The 21,837-nt window shown below is 49.7% G+C and overlaps 1 protein-coding gene across 1 annotated transcript; it reads right to left on the bottom strand.

The window, feature by feature from the left end:
- Positions 1–1,285: 1,285 nt before the first annotated feature.
- On the bottom strand, positions 1,286–13,633 carry ELOVL1 (ELOVL fatty acid elongase 1). Its single transcript, XM_065740199.1, has 8 exons — positions 13,606–13,633; positions 4,965–5,026; positions 4,404–4,594; positions 4,167–4,247; positions 3,916–3,972; positions 3,450–3,555; positions 3,163–3,299; positions 1,286–2,741 (listed from the first exon to the last, which is right to left on the bottom strand). The coding sequence occupies exons 2-8, from the start codon at positions 5,008–5,010 to the stop codon at positions 2,487–2,489; spliced, it is 873 nt and encodes a 290-aa protein (XP_065596271.1). The 5' UTR covers positions 5,011–5,026; positions 13,606–13,633; the 3' UTR covers positions 1,286–2,486.
- Positions 13,634–21,837: the final 8,204 nt, after the last annotated feature.

The following is a 21,837-nucleotide window of genomic DNA, read 5'->3' as shown; positions in this document are numbered from 1 at the left end:
AGGGAATAAGTGACTAAGCTCCACAGCCCACCCCTGGAAAGATCACAAGCTAGTAAGAACAATTGGAGGAAGGGCAAGCAGAATGCACAGAGGGAACAGCCCTCTTTTAGAACAGCAAGTGTAACTGGTTTAAACTCCTGTTACTATTTTGGGCAAAAACTAAGACAGTCCTTGCTTCAGTTAAAAGCCAGCTAGGAGAAGCAGGGAGGGAAAAGGAGGCTAAACAATGGCACAACTCCATCTCAGCTGGCTTGCCTCCTGCTCAAGCTGTGAACCCTGAGCTGAAATCCCACCACTTCAGGAAGGACAAGAATTCTCCTGTCAGTCCCTACCCGCCAGAGCAGCAGCAGCAAGAATAGGGAAGAACATTTACCCAGGGCACCAGCCTGGTTTTCCTCCTAACCCACATGCAGTGAAGCAACGCAGAAACAACTGAGCTCTCACCCCCCCCCAAGCTGAGCTGCAGGGCTTTGTCTAGGCTAGGCTTCCACTAAAGCCCTCCCACACCACAATCAAATCTGCAGTGAAACTCACCTTCTGGAGGCCTGCTGGGTTCACGCATTCTTCCTTGCCACACAAGCTGGCTGGCTACCCACCCCAGTTCCCAGGCTTGAGTCAGCACTCAGCCCTGACCTTCCCACTCTGCACAAGGTGATGGGGGAAGGCAGCACCGACCATCCTGAATAAAAGGCGAATTATTTCAACTGGTGGAAGGAAGCAGCACCCAGATGGGAAAGATGTGCTGCTGTAGCAGGAGCAAGAAAGCAGCAGCAGAAACTATCCTCAGTCCAGCTTGAAATGCTTTTCTTCAGAGACCAGCTCTCAGAGATAGCAACAGTTTTAAGCAGATTCCTTTCCCTCCCCCTCAGAACGCATCTGGCTGGCCTCTGTGCTGTTTTCCCCATCACCTGGGTTTCCAATGTCCCTAATCCCCACTCCACCCCACTTCTGCACTGAAGCCAGGACAGCATTTCTGAAAAGCAGCTGCAGCTTCTCCTGGCCCTGGTCCCAACCCACACCTCTGTTCCACCCCAGCCATTCTTTAACAGGGTGGAGCCACTTTCACAACAGGAGCCTTGACACATTTCCTGCCCTGAGCACCCCCCTACCAAAGCACTTGGAAACAATCTGCCATCTGCTTCATCAGCAGAGTACAGCCCTCTCCCCACCAGCACAAACCTGCCTCACCAGCTGCTTCTCCCAGCCCTGCCTCCAAACCACTGGGCAGGACCAAGCAGCTGGAACAGCTTCACAGCAAGCCAGGAAAGCAAAGAGGGCAGAGCCATTTCTCCTTCTGTCTGTTTATTTATGATAGAAGAGCAGCCCAATCTGACTGGGCCTGGCTCCTTCACCTCATCCTCAAGGCCGCTGACAGCTTTGGTTAGTCAGAGCAGGTGACAGGCACCAGGCCCAGGAAAGCCGCTGCACTGCCCTGCTGGGTGGCAGAGTACATCACTCAGGCCTAGCAGGAGCCATGAAGGCAAGAGGTGTTCCCTGTTACACCACAGCAGGGTACACTACAACCATCCTTCACTGCACCCACATGGGACCAGAGCAGAGCTGGACCCAGATAGGTGAGCCCAGGAACCAACTCTAGGGGCAATTATTGCTCAAGTCTTTAGTTTGCAGGAATGGAAGTGGCACAAAGCACAGTAAGCTTGGCCTCCCTCACTCCAGAACAAGCCACGAGCTGCCATTCTGGATCACATAAGCATGGCTAAAAGCACATGCTCACTTGCCCAGGCACAGAAAGGCAATGCAAGGTAACCTGGGTTTTTTTACATGGTAGAGGCATTTCAGGCTGTCACAACCCTGCTTTGTACTAGGCACAAGGCATGTGTATTGTACTGGGCAGCTCTGGGCCTTCAAGTACCATGTATTTGCTGCCCCTACATTCTCCACAGCCACACCTGAGCACAGACACCAGGGCAGGACCCCCTCACCACCACCTGGGTATACAGGGACCACAAAGGGCACACAGCATTGTGGCACAAGGCATGGTAGAGCAGGAGCACTCACACTTGAACTGGCAGCAGCAAGCAACCAGGGACAAGTCACTTCATCCACACAGGCTCTCATGAGCCACAGAAGAGGAGAGGGCACCAGGACAGGGATCGGTCTCTTCTTTTGGTCCTACTCAGAAGGAAACGGCCCCCAGGCAGAAGGGCCAGATGCAGGCACTTGGGGGAAATTCCTTTGGAAACACTGGAATGGGACTGCAGCCCCAAGTTGTGGTGCAAGGCAGCTGCCTCTCTGTTCAACAACAGTGAGAAACAGCACAAGCCCTCCCAAGAGGGGGAGAAATTGCCCATGGCTGCTCAGAGCAGAGGGGCTGGGCATGCAGACAGAGGACAGCAGGGCTGGGCACAGGGGTACAACAGTCTGTAGGCACTTGACTTGGCTAGTGGCACCCAGGAGCAGGGAAACAGGTCCCAGCTGCCTCTGCCCCGGGGCTCTCATTGGCTCTGGGAGGGCCAGGCTGCCCTCTAGTTGGTTTTGACCTTGCCATTGGTGACAGTACCATTCTCATGGATGCTGCTACCATTGTGCTGGGCTGCTTGCGGAGCCACCCTGGGCAATCGCTTGCCTTTGGTATAAGACTGGTACCAGAAGTTGGAGAAGAGGATGAAGAAGATGGTCCCATAAATCCAAATAAGGTGGATGAAGATGGGAAACTGGTACTGGCAGCTGGGCATGAAGTAATACTGGGAGATGTGGATGGAGACAATCACAAACTGTGCCTGGGGAACAAGGCAGAACAGGAACAAATTACTCATGGGAGTTGGCTCAAGGATCTCCCACTACACACCTTCTTTCTAAATGAAACCTGTAGGCTCTTTGCCCATCTTAAATACAGGTTCTTACAGTGAGAAGCAGCCAGCAGTAGCTGGAATATGCAAACACAAGACTCAAAGCAGTGTTTATCTATCACCCTCCCGACATGCCCCAGCCTGGAGGCAGCAGGCTGGGCAGTCACCATGCCCTAACCAGGCTGCTAGGGCAATAAGAGGCCACAATGAGCCAGAGTGGCTAGAAACCCAGAGTGGAAGAGTGGGGAAGAGACAACTACAGCTCCTGCTTGCATCTTTCATATGTACAAGCACTGGTCTCTCCTTTATATCAGAGGTTGAGGACACACACTACTCCATAGTACAGACTCACCAGCTGGATGGCTGTGATGTGTTTTTTCCACCACAGGTACTTCTGGAAGGCAGGTCCTGCTGCTGAGAGCCCGTAGTAGAAGTACATGACAACATGCACCATGGAATTGATCATGGCATGGAATGAGCCCATTCCCCCTGTTAAACAGATTTGCATGAGAATAAGTCAATCATCTGTAGCAAATCAGTACTACAAAAAAAAAAACTCTAGGAACCCAGCAGTAGTAAAAACCCCCTAGGTTAGCTGACAGCAAATCTACCCCTTTCTTCAGCCACCTCCCATCTCACCTGGTCCAAACTTTGCTCCCCACCACCAGCTCCAGGGCAGAACAGAGTGGTGGAAAAGGTGCAGGAATGTGACCTGTTCATTCTTCTTCCTCAGGACAAAGATGACCTGCAATAAGAGCCAAATACGGCCACATCAAGGGCCAGTATACCCAAGAGTATATTAAATCCATCTGCAACAACCCAGGCCACTGTTTCAATGTCCAGCCTCAGTGCTGCTTCCCCCCTATGATCATTGCAACCACACATCAGGTTACCCCACAGCTTCCAGAATCATGATGACAGAAGTAGCCTCTGTGATATCCAGAGTGACCTCCCCACTGGTGACACCAAATAGAAGCACCAGCAGTTCAGACAAAGGGCCAGAGGAGGCACCTACTTCCTCAAGCACACTGGGCCTCATTTCCCTCCCATTAAAGCAGCAATTAAGTTTCCCCCAAGAACAAGGCCTCTCCAGTAACTTACTCACCGTGTCTGTCAGTTCAATGAACTTGGAAAAGACAAACAGCCAAGCAACACTGACCATCTGTAACAGAACAGGTTAACATGAGACCTGTGTCAGCCAGAACTGCCCTATGACCAAGTGTTCTTCATTCAGAAACTCTGGAGTGACACTAAAAGCCAGGTATCAAGTCATTTGCCTCAGAGGAGAGGCAGGGAACTTGTTGTCCAAACAAGCACTGAAAGCCATCCCTACTCACGAGAAGCAACAGAACTCACCCTGAGGGCCTTGGGGTCCTGTGAGAAGTCCACAGGGTCACATCGCCAGGTGTATCCAGTAAGCCACCCTGCCATCAAAAACTGCAACAAGAGCATCATCAGACTAAAGTCCAACACAAGCCACTGCATTTCCCAGCTCTGCTCAGATATCAAGGAAGAACCCACAAAGGGCTCTTCCATGACCCACACATGGATTGCTTCATACATGCCAGACAACACCTGCTGCTGGCAACTCACCTCATAGACTATGTAGAGTGAGAGTCCCACCAGGAAGAAGTTATATAGCACCATGAACTTCTTCAGGTTTAAAGGCTTCCTGTTTGCCATTAGCCGGGGACCCAAGGAGAGTACAAAGTAGACATATGCCAGAAGGATGCCCAATACAAGGAATGGGGACTGCATCAGTGGATAATCAGCAATGCGGGGGTCTGTGGAGAGAGCCATGGTGCACAGCAGTAAGCATCCCAACCCCAATCTGCTAACAGCATGAAGTTCAGGACATGAAAATCCCATTCTCCGAGGACAGGAGTACAGCCTGGTAACAGACTGGAGAACTTGCAAAGATGTATAAGGTACAGCCTGAAGCTGTGCTGCAGAGCTGTCTGGAGGAAGGCACAAACACCTCAAGATGCAGAGGCAAGACAGTCTCAGGTAGCCCAAAAACTCCAGAGCTGCACTTATATTAGGGCAGAACACAGCTAGACTTGCATTGCACCAGGTATGGCAGAACACAGCCCCAGGCTGGAGGCAGTACAGTACATAACACCACCTGCCCCGTAACTGCATAGAGCCACTCACCTGCTTTCTTCATGAAGTCCTGATACATATTCACAATCCCCTCCATGGTGGTGGCAGTATGTCTGTGGAGAGAGGAAGGGAAGATTAGACAGCTGTTGTCCCAGGAGGGCAGCCCACAGAGCACAGCCCTACACAACATAACATTTTGAGCACAGCTTCTGGGGTCCTGTCGTGCTTATCTGGTTGTCATTGCTTCCAGCTGATTATATAGCAGCATCCACTTCTCAGTGAAGCCATGCAGCATCTACCTTTCCATGAGCCTGATCCTATCTCCTCAGCTCTGCTGGAAGCCCCATCATCTATCACCCGCAATCATTCGAAGGCAAATGCTAACATTTAAGAAAGCTCCCAACCCCAGCACTGTAATTCCATCCCCTTAATCTTACTCCTGCTGTAACACTCTCAGGAGTCACAGCCATGATGCTGCTGAGCAGAAATTCCACCCATCCTATCCCTTACTCCAAGAAGGCGCACAGAAATTGCTTCCCACACACTTGCCTGGAGAAATGGATCCCCATGGCAGTCTCCCTGGAGGATTACTGCTGCCACCATCAGGAAGCTCATAGCTGGTCCAAGCAGCAGCTGGCAGGCAGAAGTGACCTTTTCCCCAGCAGGGAGCATTCAGCAGCAGTCACACCAGCACCCCTCCTTCAACTTTGACCAGGCAGGAGAGCAGCAAGCACCACACAAGACTACCAAGCATCAAAATGGCATCACCCATAGGCACCTGCTATCTGCCTTCCCAGTCACCATTTAAGACAGCATGCCTGTACCACCACAGCAGCACTAGCTCTGTGCTCACCCACTCACACCTTGCTCCTCAATATTGGGCAGGGCCACCTATCTCCCTCCAACAGCCCCTTTATCCCCCGGCCTGAAGTACCCATTCAAGTGAGGCTGCAGAGCACCCAGCACCCCCAGAGACCACAGAAAGCTTTGCTGGCAGCAGAGAAGGCAGTTCCTGGCTCCAGCTTCGAAGCAACTGCAATGATAGGACAAAGCACAGAGCAATTCCACAGCTCTGGGGAACCAACCAAGACTGATGCTCACTTTCCTAAACCAAAGGTGTTCAAAGGAGTGAAATTGAGTATTGCTAAGCAGTACTTAAGATCCCAGGCACTCAGATTATCCACTCTCCACACACAGCAGAAGCTGGAAAAGCACAACAGGAACTACAGCAGCCTTGAAAGCTACTCAAGGCTTCAGCTGTGGGAAGGACAGTAAGTATAGCTCCCAAAAGCCACTGAGCATTAAGCTGCTCTCATGAGAGAGAGCAAGCTCCAAACTTGTCTGGAGAGTTTCAGACTTTGACCACAACATCCAGCTACACCTCTGTTTGCTAGGTTGAGTAGCCCTCAAGAGTTAGTTAGTTCCCAGCATAGATATCTGACTTTTCAAGCTCAGTGTTTATCTTATCAAGCTGAATGAGTCAGTCTTAGCACAGAGACAAGTCTTCTGTGCAACACTTACCTATTTGGGGCAGGCTGGGATAAGATAGTATCAAAGGCACCTACGAGATCAGAGCTACATCTCACCCTGCTAAGAGGGAGACAAGCTTACAAGCTATGGATTACTCTGCTGAACTGATTGCAGGGAGAGGAGGCATTTGTCTTGCTGTGAACAAAGGCTCTGGACACACACCAGAACTTCTACCAGGACAGAAGTAGAAGGATTGTGTTACAAACCCTTATGGAAAGGATGTATGAGTATTTCCACAGCAGCAGGATATTGTTCTGTTTAACAGAGATAATAGCAGTCACATTTTCAGGGACTCCAAGGTCCTTGGGTCTTCCAAGATCTGCTATCCACACTGGAATGCTGCATCCTCCTGCAAGCAGAGACCAAAGTCTACTTGCATCTGCTATCTGAGTAACATTAAGTCTCACCCACTTCCACCTCCTGAAATGGAGCCACAGCCTTCAGATGAAGCCGCAAAAGGGTGATTATAGAGCAGACCCAAGTGTTACTCTCCACCAGGCAGGAGGATGTGAAATGCATTGGTCTTCCTGAGTCACAAGGGCTCCATGCTGTTCCACTGTGGAAAGCAGAAAGGTTGGCAAGCCTCCAGGAGCCTCCCTTCTCTACACAACACAAACACTTCATATCTCTCTGCACACAGAGGGGTTACTATTCAGCCAGGCATCTGCTCTTACCATGCTACACTATACAACATACCATAGGAGTTTACAGCTCACAGATTGGTACAAGAGAAATAGTTGTTCTCCTTTGACTCCAAGATCCTGATCCTCTTGTGTAAGAAACTGGGAGGAGATTGGAGATTCCAAAACTGAGTCTTGATTAGCTCAAGGGAAATTAAGCAAACAGATTCAAGCTTCCCAAAGCACCCTGGGGCCTAAACACATCCCACATGCTGCCTGAAGGCCTTGCAACACAACTCCGTTTCCACCTCTCACCAACAGGTTATCACTTCTGTCTCAGTGGAAATTTCATTTGCAGGCTAGAGCAGCAGGCCACATTCTGTCCCAGTAACCAACACTGAGGATTAGATGCTTACTTACACTCAGCAGTGTGTACACTACAGATTTCCAACAAGCCATGCAGCTAATTAGTGCTTCTTCAGCAAAAACAGCAAGGCCCTTTATAACAAGTCCCGGCAGCCTGACCACAGCACTGTGAACCAGTGACAAACAACCGCTCAACCCATAGAGCTTTAACTTACAGAACACACACCTTTTAGAGCACATATCTTTCACCATACAGCAGCTATCACAAGCAACAGGCTGAGCCCCAGCAGCCTAGCAATGAGCCCTTCCATTTCATCAGTATGGAAGTCAGAAATCCGTCCTGTAATAATCAAGAAGCCACAATAGTCTCCCTACTAGTTTAATTACAGACAGCACCAAAACAGTCTGGCTGATGGCCACAGAGCTGGCCTTGCTGAACTGGCTATGGCAGGCCTGGGTCCTCACAAGGCTCTCAAGGGAGCAGCAACTCCCAAAGGTCAGGAGATAACCAGCCAGCTGGAAAACAAACCAGCTCTCATCCCTGACCTACAAGCTGGCAGCAAGGCTTGCTGACTGCTGAACTCCACCACCCCAGGGAAAAGGCCTCCTCCAAAGCTCATCCTCCCTAGCACAGCAAAAACACCTGCCCAACCTCCCAGAGCTCTAAGTCCCAAAAGGGTCTAGCAGTGCCTGTGCACACTCAAAGTGCTCAGAACCTACATTCCCCAGCAGGGCCAGGGGGATTCATAAACAGAAGATCCGCTGGTGGCAGCTGCTATTGCAGAAGAAGACTGAGCATCCCAGAATGTAGTGATTTCAAAGCCACTACAGGCAGGAACACACACAGGCATGACAGCTGGCACCTCCAGCAGTCAGCCAGCTTCAAGATTAGCTCTCCTTAGCTTACATGCAAGTGAATTCGTCAAGATGAGCACAATAGCACCTGACCAACATTAAACAATAGCAGCAAGGCAGGCAGAGGCCAGATAACAAGAGCTTGGGCATCCCTTCCTCAGCAGCCCCCTGCTCTCTATGAGTTCTGAAGGGGCACAGCTGTAAGACTGAGGTTTACCATGAAGCAAAGAACTGGATTTTCTCCTTCTGCAGCTCTCTCCCTGTGAGAGAGAGAGGACTATAGTCAGTGCAGTTTCATGCACAGCATCTTGGAAAGCAAGCATAAACACATACAGCAGAAAGCATTCAACAGAAGGGCTGTATTTGAATATATCGTGGTACATTACCATAACTGACCCCAGCCATCGGGCTGAAGACTCAGCTGGAACACTGCTGTCCACATGCTAAAGTCATCCTATCTCACCCCTTCCTCTCCCCCAAGAGAAAAAAGGACCTGAGGGAAACACCAGAATCACCAGAAACACCTCAGATCACAGGTCCAGCCTGGCACAAGATGCTACACTTCAAGTGTGGAAAACAAAGCCAAGAGACTTGGGGATGGGGTACAGTAAGAGAACAGAGCTGCCCTAGCCTGACACCTTGGCTCTGAGGACAGATGACAGATGGACTGACTAGAGTCTGATCACAATTAATCCCAAACCTCCCAGCCCAAGAGGCAGTTCAAAGCTTCCCAGTGAACTTTGTAGTCAACAGCACCAGATACGGTCCTACTTGAATCACACATCCATTTGTTACTTCCTCCAGCCCAGTTATTTCATGCTGAATGAACAGGACATGCTCCCAGCCTGAAAACAGATGGTCAGCATCAGTATACTTTCTCATCAATACAGAAGGGTTGCATTCCTAGTGAAGGGGCAAACTGTCAAACCCTTGCTATGCAACAAGAGCGTAGTTGCAGTCACCACTGGAAGCAAGCTGGCCAAGAGCTGTTCCTCACACATCAGGTCCAAGCAGCACAATGTGATTGACCTGTCTGAAGCTGAGCTGCTTCCTCATTCTCAGTGGGTGGGTGTTAACACCATACACTCTCCAGTAGTAGCTGTAAAACCCTTAGGCTTTCAGACATCATCCTACAAAGATTACATCCTCTCCTTCCCATGCCTGTTAGAAGGTAGGAGTGGAAGGAGACTCCCAGACTATCAGGCAACTTGCAGAGTCTGGGTAGTTATCAGATCCCCTCAAGCTTACAGGGGAAGGAACAAGCCAGCAGCAATAGGGCTTCATAGCAATGTGCAAAGAGCCAAGTAGGCAGTCAGACTCAGAAGTCTCAAGAAAAACATAACTTGCAGTGAAAGGTCTATATATAAGCTGCTTTCTTTCCAGGGACAGCATCTTCCTGAACTGATCAAGCAAGCTGTTAAAGTAGGTATATTCTTTATCATATCCAGCAATGGTGACTCCAGGGTATCGTATTAGGGCAGATGAGAGATGTCAGGATAAAAGGCAAGTCTGGGAGAAACTCCGACACTGCAAGGAATAAGGGTGAAGGAATAAAGAAACTGGGCAAAACAGCTACAGAAGTAAAAGCAACATCTTAAGCTAGTCACAGTGACCCTGTGTTACACTACATAGTACCAGGTGAGGCAGAGATGGCTGGGCTACCTATCTGAAACAATGGCACACAGCAGCCCCATGTGGTACACAGCAAAGAGCGCTCAAAGAATTGAATTAAGTAGGTGATGAAGACATGGGATCAGCTCTTCTTGGTCTAAGCCTAACACCTACTACTAGAAGTAGGTCAAAGCCCTCTGGCAGAAGAACGCTGATCACCCCCTATCTGCATGCAAGATGGACACAGCACCAGGGTGCTCATCTCTGTGGTTTTCATCATAACACAAATACCTCACAGCAGGGCTCCAAACCCATTCCCACAGCAGTGTCTGTAATCATCACATAGTAATAATCAGTGTGCTATCCCACCCAGGCATGAGCACTAATTGGAAAGGGACACTAAACCAAGATGGGTATTTAAAGTCTACAAAGCAAGCAGCAGAAAGACAACTCTTGAAATCCCTCTAATAAGCATGCCCTGACTATTCAAAAAGCCCAGTTACAAACTCAGAGCCACCTCTCACCCAGGAAACAGCTCACCATGCCATCAGCTTTGGGCTTCCTATTCCCTGCACAAAGGCAGCACAGTCACACAACCACCTTCAGACGAGAGAGTTATGTTCACTGGCAATACTAGAGAAGCCAGAGACTCCAGCAGCATCAGAGCTGTACAGAAGAGCCCAGTAGCCCTAAGGCATAACAGGTAGCACCTCTAACAGGGTTTATGAGCATTAGGCCTCATTATCCCCAAAGGTGTAGATTGATCATTTAAAGCCAAGTCTATTGCTTTTCCCACTAGTCCCATACAGAGAGGGAAAGCCTCTTGGGATTGAGTAGAAACAGCCCAAGATATAACTCCCTACGTACACAGAACAAGTCTATCAGCAAACCAAAAAAAGCAAGTAGCTCATCAGATCAGTGATCACAGACTGAAGAACACACCTTGCTTCAAAGACAGAGAACTTGCTGCCTCAGTGACTGCTTACATCTTGGATCCATCCTACAAGGGAAGGATCAACCTGAAATTAAACAGACTCCAAGGAGGAATCAAGACCTACCAGACCTAGTTAGCATCCCCACAAAACTGCAGTCCCAGATGCAGTCAGACACAGGCCTGTTGTGGAAAGGCTGAGACAGGGAGCTGACAGCTGCAGCCTGTCATCTCTGAGCAACAGCAGCCCCACAGCTCCTGGGGACCAACTCCTCCCTGCAGGAGCTCATGCTGCCTCACCTGTTTGACTGGCAGGAACCAGACTTTCCAGCCCACATACTCCCACCATCTGACAGCCAGCAAGGCACACGCTAGCACAAATCCAATACAAAAGCATAGAAACAGGCAAAATCTTTTGGGTCATCACAAGCAGCGCTCCCAATACCTCTTGAAGCTAATGCCTGAAGGATCACAGCCCGAGAGCTGTGAAAAGAGGAAACTTCTCACCTCTACCATATGACAAAAATGCAAAGTCACACAGTAACGCAATGAAACCAGCATTAGAGCATCACAGAGATGCAAAGCTTCTCTCCATCAGGAAAAAAAAACAGAAGACACCACATGCCTTGTTTTCACCTAAAAAAAACTAAACATTTCAAGACACCTCTAGGTGAGAATGACTTTATTCTCCTCTTCCCTTGCCCATTCTGTCAGTTTTACTAGAACTAAATCATACTCCTGTCCCAGAGGACCATATAAACTCTTGATAACTAATAGACTTGCAGGGAAATAGAGATGAGAATGTCATTCAGGGCAGGCGCAGAAGCCTGGGCTGTGTAGGTGGTATGGCTTAATCCCCACATTAAGATACAGCAAGGAGAGGCTGCTGCAACAGTCGGCATCACACTGCATCTCAAAAGAATACATTGTCAGCAGCAGCTCACACCCACAAGCTGAAGGGTCTCATCTCTTTGAAGAAGATAAGGACACAACAGCCTCAGTCAAGCCCCAAGGGCTCAGTCAACTGTTTGACTCTGTAAGCCATCCTTTAGAAGCCACCCAGCAGGTCCGATTGGAAGGTCAGCTCCATGCACCTAGGAATCTGCCCTGGCTGCATTCTAGCAGAAGAGAAGGTGGACAATTTTGGGCAGCACCACAGGATGGATGCACCGCTACAGACAATCCTGGTATGAGAACAAGATGCTCTGAGGGATGCACTAGCAGCAAAGTACTTTGTCATCCCACATAGCCCACCAAACAACTGCAGGAGCCTCCAGCTGGGGGTTGCCTCACTTCTTCCTGCCCTCTGAACTCCAGAACCAAGACAGATAGCCAGAGGGGCAGCATCAAGCAGCCCCTCTGCACTGCTCCAAGAGCAGCTGTGGATAGGAGTCCATACACTGTGGCACATGGACTGCCTCCCCACTTGTCACAGTGCCCTTACATTCACGTTGCCTCATTTGGCCTTATGAAATCAAAGCTGCAGCTTCGCTGCAGGTGAAGATGTGATACATCATCACAACAGGTCCATGTACATCACATACAGAACAAGCCCAGCACTGTCTACAGAAGTTAGATAGATGAGCATTTGGCCACAGTTATTACATCTGCAGTCACCCAGCACACACAGACCCCACGCACAACAGCCTGAACACTGCTGCCACCAGGAAGGTGACAGGGACCTCCTCCCACTGGCATTCCAGAGCAAGAGCCAGAGGGAGGACCGGCACCTACACCAGCCGGCGCTCAAAGCTAACATTGTGCTCCCGGCAGAGGCCTGGTACTGCCATCCTGACCGGAGGAGGAGGGCAGAGGAATCTCTCAATGGCACATTGATGCTGACGGCTACGTAGGAGCACGCTTCCCGACCTCCGCGCTGCCGGGAGAGGCTGCTCGCGCCTTACTCCGAGGAAACCCCACCGCAGCACGGTCCGCCCCGAGCCGAGCACGGAGGGCTCCGGGCCCTCACCTCCCATAGCGTCACCGGCGGGCGGCAGCTCAGCCCCACAGCCGCCCCTCCCGTCCCCCACCCGCCCCGGAGCGAGAAGCGCGGGCGGTGCCCGGCCGGGCCGCGGGGCGGGGTGAGGCTCCGCCGGGGCCTACAGCGGCCCTGAGCCCCGCAGCCCGGAAGCGCGAGAACGGACGGTTCCACGGCCTCCGGGCCGCAACGTAGCACGCCGGGCACGCCGCACCGGGAGAAGACCGAGGCGCTCCGCCCGCCACAAGCTCGGTACATCCCCGGCTCGAGGAGGCCGGCGTTGTCACCCCCACCCCCCGACGTGTGACAGCCCCGCTCCGCGCCTTCCCGCCCGGCGCCGGCCGCGCCCAGCGCCTCGCCACCTGCCACGGCGGTGTCGCAACACCCGGCCCTCCCCATCAGACCACGGCCACCCCAGGCCCGGCCCTCCGCCGCGGCCCTCACGCTGTCGCTCGGGCTGCGAGACACCGCCCGTCTGCTACCGTGCCCCGGAGCATCCCGGGTGACATTAGCGCGGGCGCACGCACGCGGCTGCTGCCGCTGGCACTTCCTGGCCCGCGGGCACATGGCAGTGCCCACTCCGAGCTTCGGGGCTTCCCCTACAAAACAGCTTTATGCTCTTCCGACAGCCGTCACACATCCCGCCTCAAACCTCTCAAAGCGCACATCAAACCCTCTTACTTCCCTCCTAATAACCCTTTAAGGGATGATCGGGCCTATAAAGCACCCGCAGCCACGGTTTTTCTCCCCTGCCCAAGGAGCCCCACATGTATGCAACACCCAAACCGCGCACCCACTCACCGCCTGCCGCACCCCGCTTTGCCGCCGCCACGGCTGTCCCGCACTTATATAGTGCTTCCCTGCCCCCCACGCCTTGGACGATTGGCCTCGAAGGGAAAGCTCCGCCTATTTTGGGCGGAGCTTTCCCTTCGAGGCCAATCGTCGCTCGAACTGCTGCCCACCTATTTTATGGACACGCCCACACCGGCATCACCTCAGGGCTGGGGTTGAGGGGGGACCTGCAGTCTCGCTGGGAGGGTGCTGGGTTTTGGGGTGGTTTTGGCTGATTCTGAGAGGCGAGGCAGCTCCCTGCAGAGGGAGAACGATAGGCAAGTGGCACATGTGTTGTGGGTTTCTTTGGTAGTGATATCACACCAGCTATCGTGAGCACTTCAGAACACAGAAGGACTCCTCGAAGATCTCCAAGTCTGTCCACCTTGTTGTCCCAAACGCCTTTTCATCGTGTGCTGTCCTCACACAGTTACTTCACTGTAAAATGTTTGGGCTTTTGTCCACGCTTTTTTAATCTGAAGCTTGTTTCAGAAGTAAGTCATTGTTCTAATTCTTAGGAACCAACTCCTTTCCAGATTAAATTGATTCATGGCCGGTTAATATCCATTTGTTCCTGCACCAGACTCCCACAGATCCTCACCTATGTATTTATGTCCAGTGTATCTGTAGATAGCAATCATCTCCCTCAGCCATTACACAGGTGACTAAACAAGCTTCCTAACCAGGCTGTCCCTGCATCTACAGCCCAGGCAACACTTCTGGCCACGCTGCTGTTTGAGTTCCTCTTGAAGATGGGTGACCAGAAGTGGTGGCACACTTTATGGTCACCTGGTGAGAATTCCCCACTTGGACAGAGCCAGGGCTGCATTTGTCCTTCCTTCAGGTGTCTGCAGCTCTCAAAAACCCAAAATGAAGTAGAGAACTGCACTCCTGGTGACTTTCATGCCTGTTTTGGTGGTACAAAGTTCCTTTCCTTTGCTGCCAATGTCTCACAACACTGGATCCCAGCAAATTTCATCAGAATGCTCCTAATACTCTTGCTAATATCCACAAAATACCTTGGTAGTAACCTTCTCTGTGTCCTGATGTGCTCCCTTGCACCAAGCTCTGTGTTCAAATGACCTTTAACCACTCCTTCCCACGTGAAATTCCTCTGCTCACCTCTGCCCCCACTGCCTACCAGGGTTCTCGGTGTATCAGCTGTTTCCCTGGAGTCAGTGTAGGACCAATCACTTTATGGTAAGGTTAGTCAGAAGTAACAGTCTATATTTTATCCTGCTTTCCATTTCCCATCCACATCCTGAGTTACTCTTTAATCAAACACTACTAATATCAGACTGGCAGGCCTGCAGCTGGCCGGATCACTCTTCTCCTTTATTAAGGATCAATTTTATTTGCTTCTCTTCATGTGTTTCATTTGTTTTCCTTGTACTCCTATTTTGAACCATCTATCTTTCAGTTGATTCTTGGTCCAATTAAATGGAAATCTTGCTATGCTGTTTGTCATGAAATGAGAGGACATCAATGGATTCCTTCCCACTCCCTTCTAGATAGTTTTCAACCCCATATCCCAGATCTCATAGTTTTCTCTTTCATCTGGATCCACCCTTGCTGGCAGGCTGCAAAACTGAGCCCCATATGGCACAGCCCAGCCCCTTCCTGCTACTGGAATAAATTTCCAGTCACTTTCTTCTGCTCAGAATGCAATTTCTTTTTCCCCTCTCAGTCCAGGACTCCAGTTTGCTGTTGTGTCTGCTCTCTCCACCATTATTCCTATTGGGTATTTTCTCTTTAACTTTCCACTGCTACTTTATCTTCTGTTTCTGCTGTTATTCTCCAGCAGAGCAGTGCTGGCCCAACTAGATTTGACTGGAAGAGGATGCGGGGTCCTGCAGGTCTCCAGCACTCTCCTGAGTGTGGTGGAGCTCTTGACTTCTAGTCACAAGCATTACCACAAAAAGTGAAGAAAATCCTTCAAAAATAAGGGAGGATGAAGGAGACAAAGCCTCAGAGTGACATGACCTGTCACATACAGGCTGGTGTTCCTGAGGTGTTTGGAGATAAACTTTTATAAATGGATAATCTGCTTCGATCTTGAATCCTGCCCGTGTGACTCAAAATACGGGAGAGAGGCCATTTGCAGCCGGCCAGGCATGTTGCTCTGGTGCAGTATATGCTACGAACAAGAGATTATTGCATCACACACCTGCACAAGGGTGCCCTTACTGCACCAATTGCTTGTGCAGCTTGCCCTATGATTTATTAACAATTCACCTGCAATTCAAGAAACAACCTGACTGTCGTGCTCTTGTTTACAGTAGTTTGGGCTGTGCACAGTCTGTCTCAGGTACCCAGGGCTCCAGCTTTGGAGAATTTGGGCTCCTTCCTCTACCACTTATGTGGGAGAAGAGCACATCACTTCCACTCTGGCTTTAGTGAGGGACCAGCCGATGCTTCTCAACCCAGAGATCTGATCAGATGGATGTGGGTGTGAATCTCTGCAATCTGCCTTCCCGTTGCTCTATCCACCAGTTGTTATCTTCTACTCTTGTAGAGCCAGATGGGTCTCTCTTTTTCCTCATTGCTTTGTCTGGGTGCAAAAAGCAGGTGTGTGCAAATGTAACTTGCTGAAGGCGCAAAGATGGAAGCCGTCAGTATAGAGGATTATCAGACTATCAGATGGGAAGGTCTGTAGGAACTAAGCAATAAAAAAGGAATGGAGTTCGAAGAAAGGTTATGACCTTAGGGATTAGTAACAATAATTTCATTTGTATGTGATGAGAGATGCTGGTGTGGTTTCTCAGTGTTGCACCGTCTCTGCTCTCAGTCTTGAAAAGTAGCTTAGAGTCACCATGGATGGATAGGGATAAGAGGGACTTCAGTCTCTCCAAGCTTCAGATCGACCAGTATTCTCCATGAGTACTTTCTCAGTTTCTATTGCAGAGATAGAAAATACCTTGGCTTTCTAAGGACCTAAAATATCCTTTACTTCATGTCTGATTTATATAATAAATTTATATCTTCTTATTGTTCACTGAATGGGTTGCTATGGGTTGTTTCTGTATACAAAACTTTAATTGTGAGTTTCTTATGTGCTAAAAATGTTGACATCCATCAACAGAAAAACCCTAATGACAATAAAAAGATAAAATGAATTGAGTGAAAAGTAAGCATGCTCTTGGCCCTGTAATTCTTCAGCGGTCTTTGACTCACATAATAAGCAAATTCACCTACCTGCTTTGAGATTGAAAAGATGATGTTTGAGTCTCTCATATCATTTAATTTTTAACCCCGAATAGTCAGGAACTTAGCATGTGGTCATATAGAAACCATGAATGTGGTTGGCTCTGTAGTATTGTTTAATCGTTCTCTCTTTTTCCTGAAGCTGGACCCTAAAGCACTATCCATCATGTATAATTGCTCCACAGTTTCTCTGTAACCCCAGAGGTGAAAAAAAAGTTGATCATGTTGACAGCCCCAAAACATCCAAGACAGACTCCTGCATCACCACAATCTAGTACTGAAAGAATAAAACCAGGCTTTTCTGGACACTAGAAGAGGAGACGTACACCACTTGGAGCCTGAAACTCTATTAAATATCATAATGCAGGCACACAATTTCAGTGAATGGAGATGGGCAGATAGGTCATGCCTGAGTGTGCATGCTTAGTTAAGCTGAAGCTGATATGCTGTCTCCTTCCATGGTTGATATCAACATTAAATGACTCATGCGCACAAACTTGCATCTGTTATTTATGCTGATTGCATCATTCTGACAGTAAAGGACAATTACTCCATCACTGTCAGTGCTTCTCTCTCCCCCTTCAGCCAAAAGATCAAAATACCTTCAGTCTTGGAATCCAAAGTCCCTGGGATCTACCCAGAAAGGACACAGTTTTCTGTAGCCAGAAGGTATGAAATGACCCCACTCAAATCCCTGCTGTAACACAATGCTCTAACTTCACTTTAGAACATTACCTGTGAGATAAAAGTGAAGCTCGTGGGAGCTGTGGTGGTTTGCTGGCACTCAGATGCTTTGGTGGCAGACTTTCGCCTTGGTGTGCTTAGTTGCTGAACTTTGCCTGCCAGCCGGGGTGGGCAGCACACATGACTGTGGTTTCCTGCCACAACGAATTGTTTATCAGCTGCATAAAAGCCAGGAGCCTCACTTGTGTGTGCCCTGATACCTCAAATATATTCTGGAAGCATGACTCCAGCAATACATGGCATTCTGGGGCTCTCTGCAGATGTGCCAGAAATCTCCAGACCTGCTAAAGCGTCCCCCTTGTTCCTTCATCACCAGTTCTAACCTTCATGGCTGTCCAAACACAGCATGCCGCTCTGCAAGTTCCATCTCTGGTAGGAACCTAAAATCTGACCTTTTGAAGGGACCTTCCATGCCTTTGAAGAGACAAAATGCAGGTGATGAGGAACACCAGCTCTTCTTGTCACTGGCCTCTCTCTCTGAAGCCATTTCATTTTGTCTCCATAATTTACAGCCCACGGCAGTTCATCAGCTCCAGTAACCTGTCCCAGACTTCCTGGAGCCTAAGAGCTGCTCTGCAAACCCTGGTGACTTCTCCACTCCCAATAGGTGGTTGGGGTTTCAGGTCAATGTGGTGACGTGACGTACACTCCACAACCACCTCCCAGGCTGCTCTCTCCACTTGTGGTGCAGCACCCCCAACATCTCCACAGAACACATGAAATTGGAAGAAAAGCACCCTATATGTGCCCTCAGCTGTGTTTGAGCCTTTCCTGGGAAGCCTTTGGCTTTACCTGAAATGACCACAGCCCCATGCAGAGGCAGAACAGGGGTCCTGGGTGCTGTGCCTTGGCTGTAGGGTGGCAGGGCTGCAGGCATGGGCTGCTGCAAGCTGCCAGGCATTGGGCTGAGCACACTGCTGCTTGTTCTGCAGGGACTAAGCCACATAAAGGGCATTGTCAGAGCAGGGGATTGTTCTGGGAGAACAGGACACACAAAGAGGGATTGTTAAGCCATGAAATGAGGCCGTGTTTGAGCTCCTACTGGGGCTGGGCTTTGCCTGCCCATTCAGGCTGCAGGTTGGCAGGGGATGCTGCCTGTTCCCCAGTGGCTGATGTCCTACCCAGGCTGTCCAGCATCTTCTTTGCTTATGAGGTTCACCCCCAGTGCAGTCTGCAGCACATCACATCCCTCAAGACCCGTGGCTGGAGATCATGGAAAAGCAAATCTGCTTTCCATGGCAGATCCTGCAGTGGGCTCCAATGCCTGCCTGGAAGGTCCCAACAGCAGTGGGGCAACTTATACTGCGAGAGACTACAGTGTTTCTGCCAGATAACTGAGATCAACCATTTTCCCTTGAAGGGACAGATATAACAAGGAGGGAAATAGAGATATGCAGCAAACTGCCCCGAGATAGTGGAGCCTTCTTTCTGCAAACACCCACCTCTTCAAAACTGTCCTGCTCATGGTGAATGTCACATGCCTCCTTGGGTGACCTCATACCTGCACTGTGCATCGGGACAAACATTTAGTTCTCTAGCTCAAGCAAGACACAAGAGCAAAGAGCAAGAAAAAGGGGAGGAGAGGGCTGTGTGCTCCAAGTGCAGGCTGGATCAAAACTGCAAGGTCAGTTCCTAGTTTTTAATTCCCTGCTGTGAATGAACACAAATGGCTGATGGAGGATGCACCCCCAGAGCCTGCTTACAGATCATTCCTGGCTCAGAGCTGTTGTAGAAGCTCAGCAGCCCAGGACCTGTGCTACACAGAGCTAGTAGATGACTGCAGCCATCCATCAGGTGCATCCTAGCAGGGCCACCCGGCATTGTAGGGAAAGTTTTAGATTCAGACCAGAAACATCCTGGGAAACACTGTACATTTACAAAGGAAATAACACCCACAGACCGCAGCGATACCACTTTGGTCCCCAAACTGGCCAGCAAACACTCAGTGAAAAAAAAAAAAAAGAAAAAGTACCCTCGGGCAAAACCCTAGGAAGAGGGTGCTTGGAAGAGATTGAGCCACCATGCCACAAAGCATAGTGGGGCCTTAGTACCACTGCCAGTCTGCTGCAGAAGCTGGTTGGACCCAGAGGCAGCAGAGGGAGAAGCTTATAGTGAGCAGGTAAATCAGCGACAGGATCTGAGCAACAGTCAAGGCAGCTACTGCAGGAACCAGGACTTTATCCCTTGACTTTGGAAAATATATGTCTTAGTCAGAAAAATACACATACTAGTTTCCTTTCTTATTAAAAAAATAAAAACCAAACCCACACACTGACACAGAAAAAAAAAAAAGAGAGAGAGAGAAGAGCTTCCTCTTACAAGAAGCCTGCCAACAGATTTTGCATTGCACTCCCTCAATTTGCAGAAGGTTTTCATTAATTTCTAAGTGCAGTTTTCCACCGAGTCAACAATCATGGATCCAGAGAGCTACGCGATCACAGGGACAATAAATGCACTGTGGGGTCACATCAGTCTGAACTCCAACAGTTCATGATATCTTTTACAGATGCATCTGAACATTCCATCTCTTGAGCATACTTTTACCAGCACAGCATCCATGTGAGTAGTAATGTTAAGTGACACCAGCTGTCACTTGAACATGATAAGGCCCATCCAGGGCCATCAAGCTCCTGGGGGAGCTCAGGGAAAATGCAGAGCCAGATTGGGGTTCCTGCTTCTACCACTTGGCCATTTTCCCTCAGTTTGGGCCTTGGATGTAGAAGCAGCTCTTGAGATCTTCCATTTCCAGTACAGTCACATTTTGCTGCCATATCCTTCTCTTTCTGCCTCTGAGAGCTGCAGGTGAAGCTCTGCAGATGATGCAGTTGTAGAACTTGGCTTGGCATATTTTGGCAGCATGAACAACTGTTCTTTGCAAAAAAGAAAAGAAAAAGGTGCTCAGGCTCCCAGAAACCAACCACCAGAAACATTCTCCTTTCATCCCAGGGAGGCCACATTCTAGCAGCAGGATTCACACCAGCCCTACAGCCCGCCTGGACCCCCTGCATTGGCTTCAGTATGGAGAGCAAAGTCTGCAAGGGCTGCCTTCCCTCAGCTGTCCCACACCTTGCATACTTCACCTCCACCATAAAGGCATGACAGCATCCACTTAAAAAATCTGTAGGTTAAAAGAACAAACAAAAATGTGCGTGTGTTTTCTTTTTTAATAAAAACAAGGCACCTGCAGGCACATCTCCTCTTGGGGATGGGCCAGGAGAACAAACACATGGCAGATGTTGCTCGTGCAGCTTGGTGGCTGCGGAGAGATGCTTGGAAATGATGGCACCATGCTGAGCTCACAGCGTGCCTGGGGAGGCAGCCCAGGCAGCAGCAGGACAGGCTGAGGGGATGTCAGCACAGCTGGAAACTCAGCACGAGGCAGGAATGATGGGAATAGCGAGAGCAGGGCAGGAAGGAAAGGCAATAAATACCTCACTCCTGCCTTCGGGAGGAAGCCAGGTGAAGCATTCCTGTCACAAAGACGAAACGCTTTCCACTCTAACAGTAAAACAGGAAGATGTTAAACAACTGTTGCACAAGAGTTAAAAACACAGAAAGTCCAGATATCCTGCACCTCAACATTTTTAACAGTGTATGTGTTTTAAGAATGCCCAAACTATCATCTGATATTCAGCACTATCAGGAAGACTGGAGAAGCTCCAGAGGACAGGAGAGCTGATACTATGCCAGCTTTTTAGAGAAGTAAACAGGATGGCCTTGTAAACAGGTGTGTCTATTCAACAGCTATTTGATGCAAAATAATGATGGAAAAATATGTGATCATATCGATAAACACTTAAAGCAGAAAAATATAAATACCAATCAGCAGGCATTGCAGCATGACAGCAAACCTGATAATTTTTCTGGCATTGTGTACTCTGAAATCTCTGTGAGACAGACGGCTGGTTCCACAGCGATGAAGGAACAAGGCCGCCAACAGTGTGAGGCAGCAGAGGAGATAGGTGATTCCTGGGAACTGGGACAGATGATGTGCTTCTAGCAGGGAATGCTGAGCAGCTTAAAGCTGCTGACCTGTGAGGAAACGAGTAGTGGCAGGTAAAGCATGCCATCCTAGGAGCCAGGCATGGCAGCAATGCAGAGCCTCTGTGATTCTGTAAGGAAAAGGTGTCCATCCAGATACCTCCAGAGTCTGACTGCCACCTGGGCAGGTCTGGGAACAGATCAGTGCCAATGCTCCATCACACCCCTGCACTCCAGCAGGGGCCCAGAGATCCCAGCAGAGCTTCTTGAGCT

The sequence above is a fragment of the Cyrtonyx montezumae genome, unplaced genomic scaffold (assembly GCF_038088225.1).
Source record: "Cyrtonyx montezumae isolate F1298 unplaced genomic scaffold, pur_monq_1.0 scaffold_1, whole genome shotgun sequence".
Taxonomy (NCBI): Eukaryota; Metazoa; Chordata; class Aves; order Galliformes; family Odontophoridae; genus Cyrtonyx; species Cyrtonyx montezumae.
Note: the sequence above shows the minus strand (reverse complement) of the source record. Positions and strands in the feature narration are given on the sequence as shown.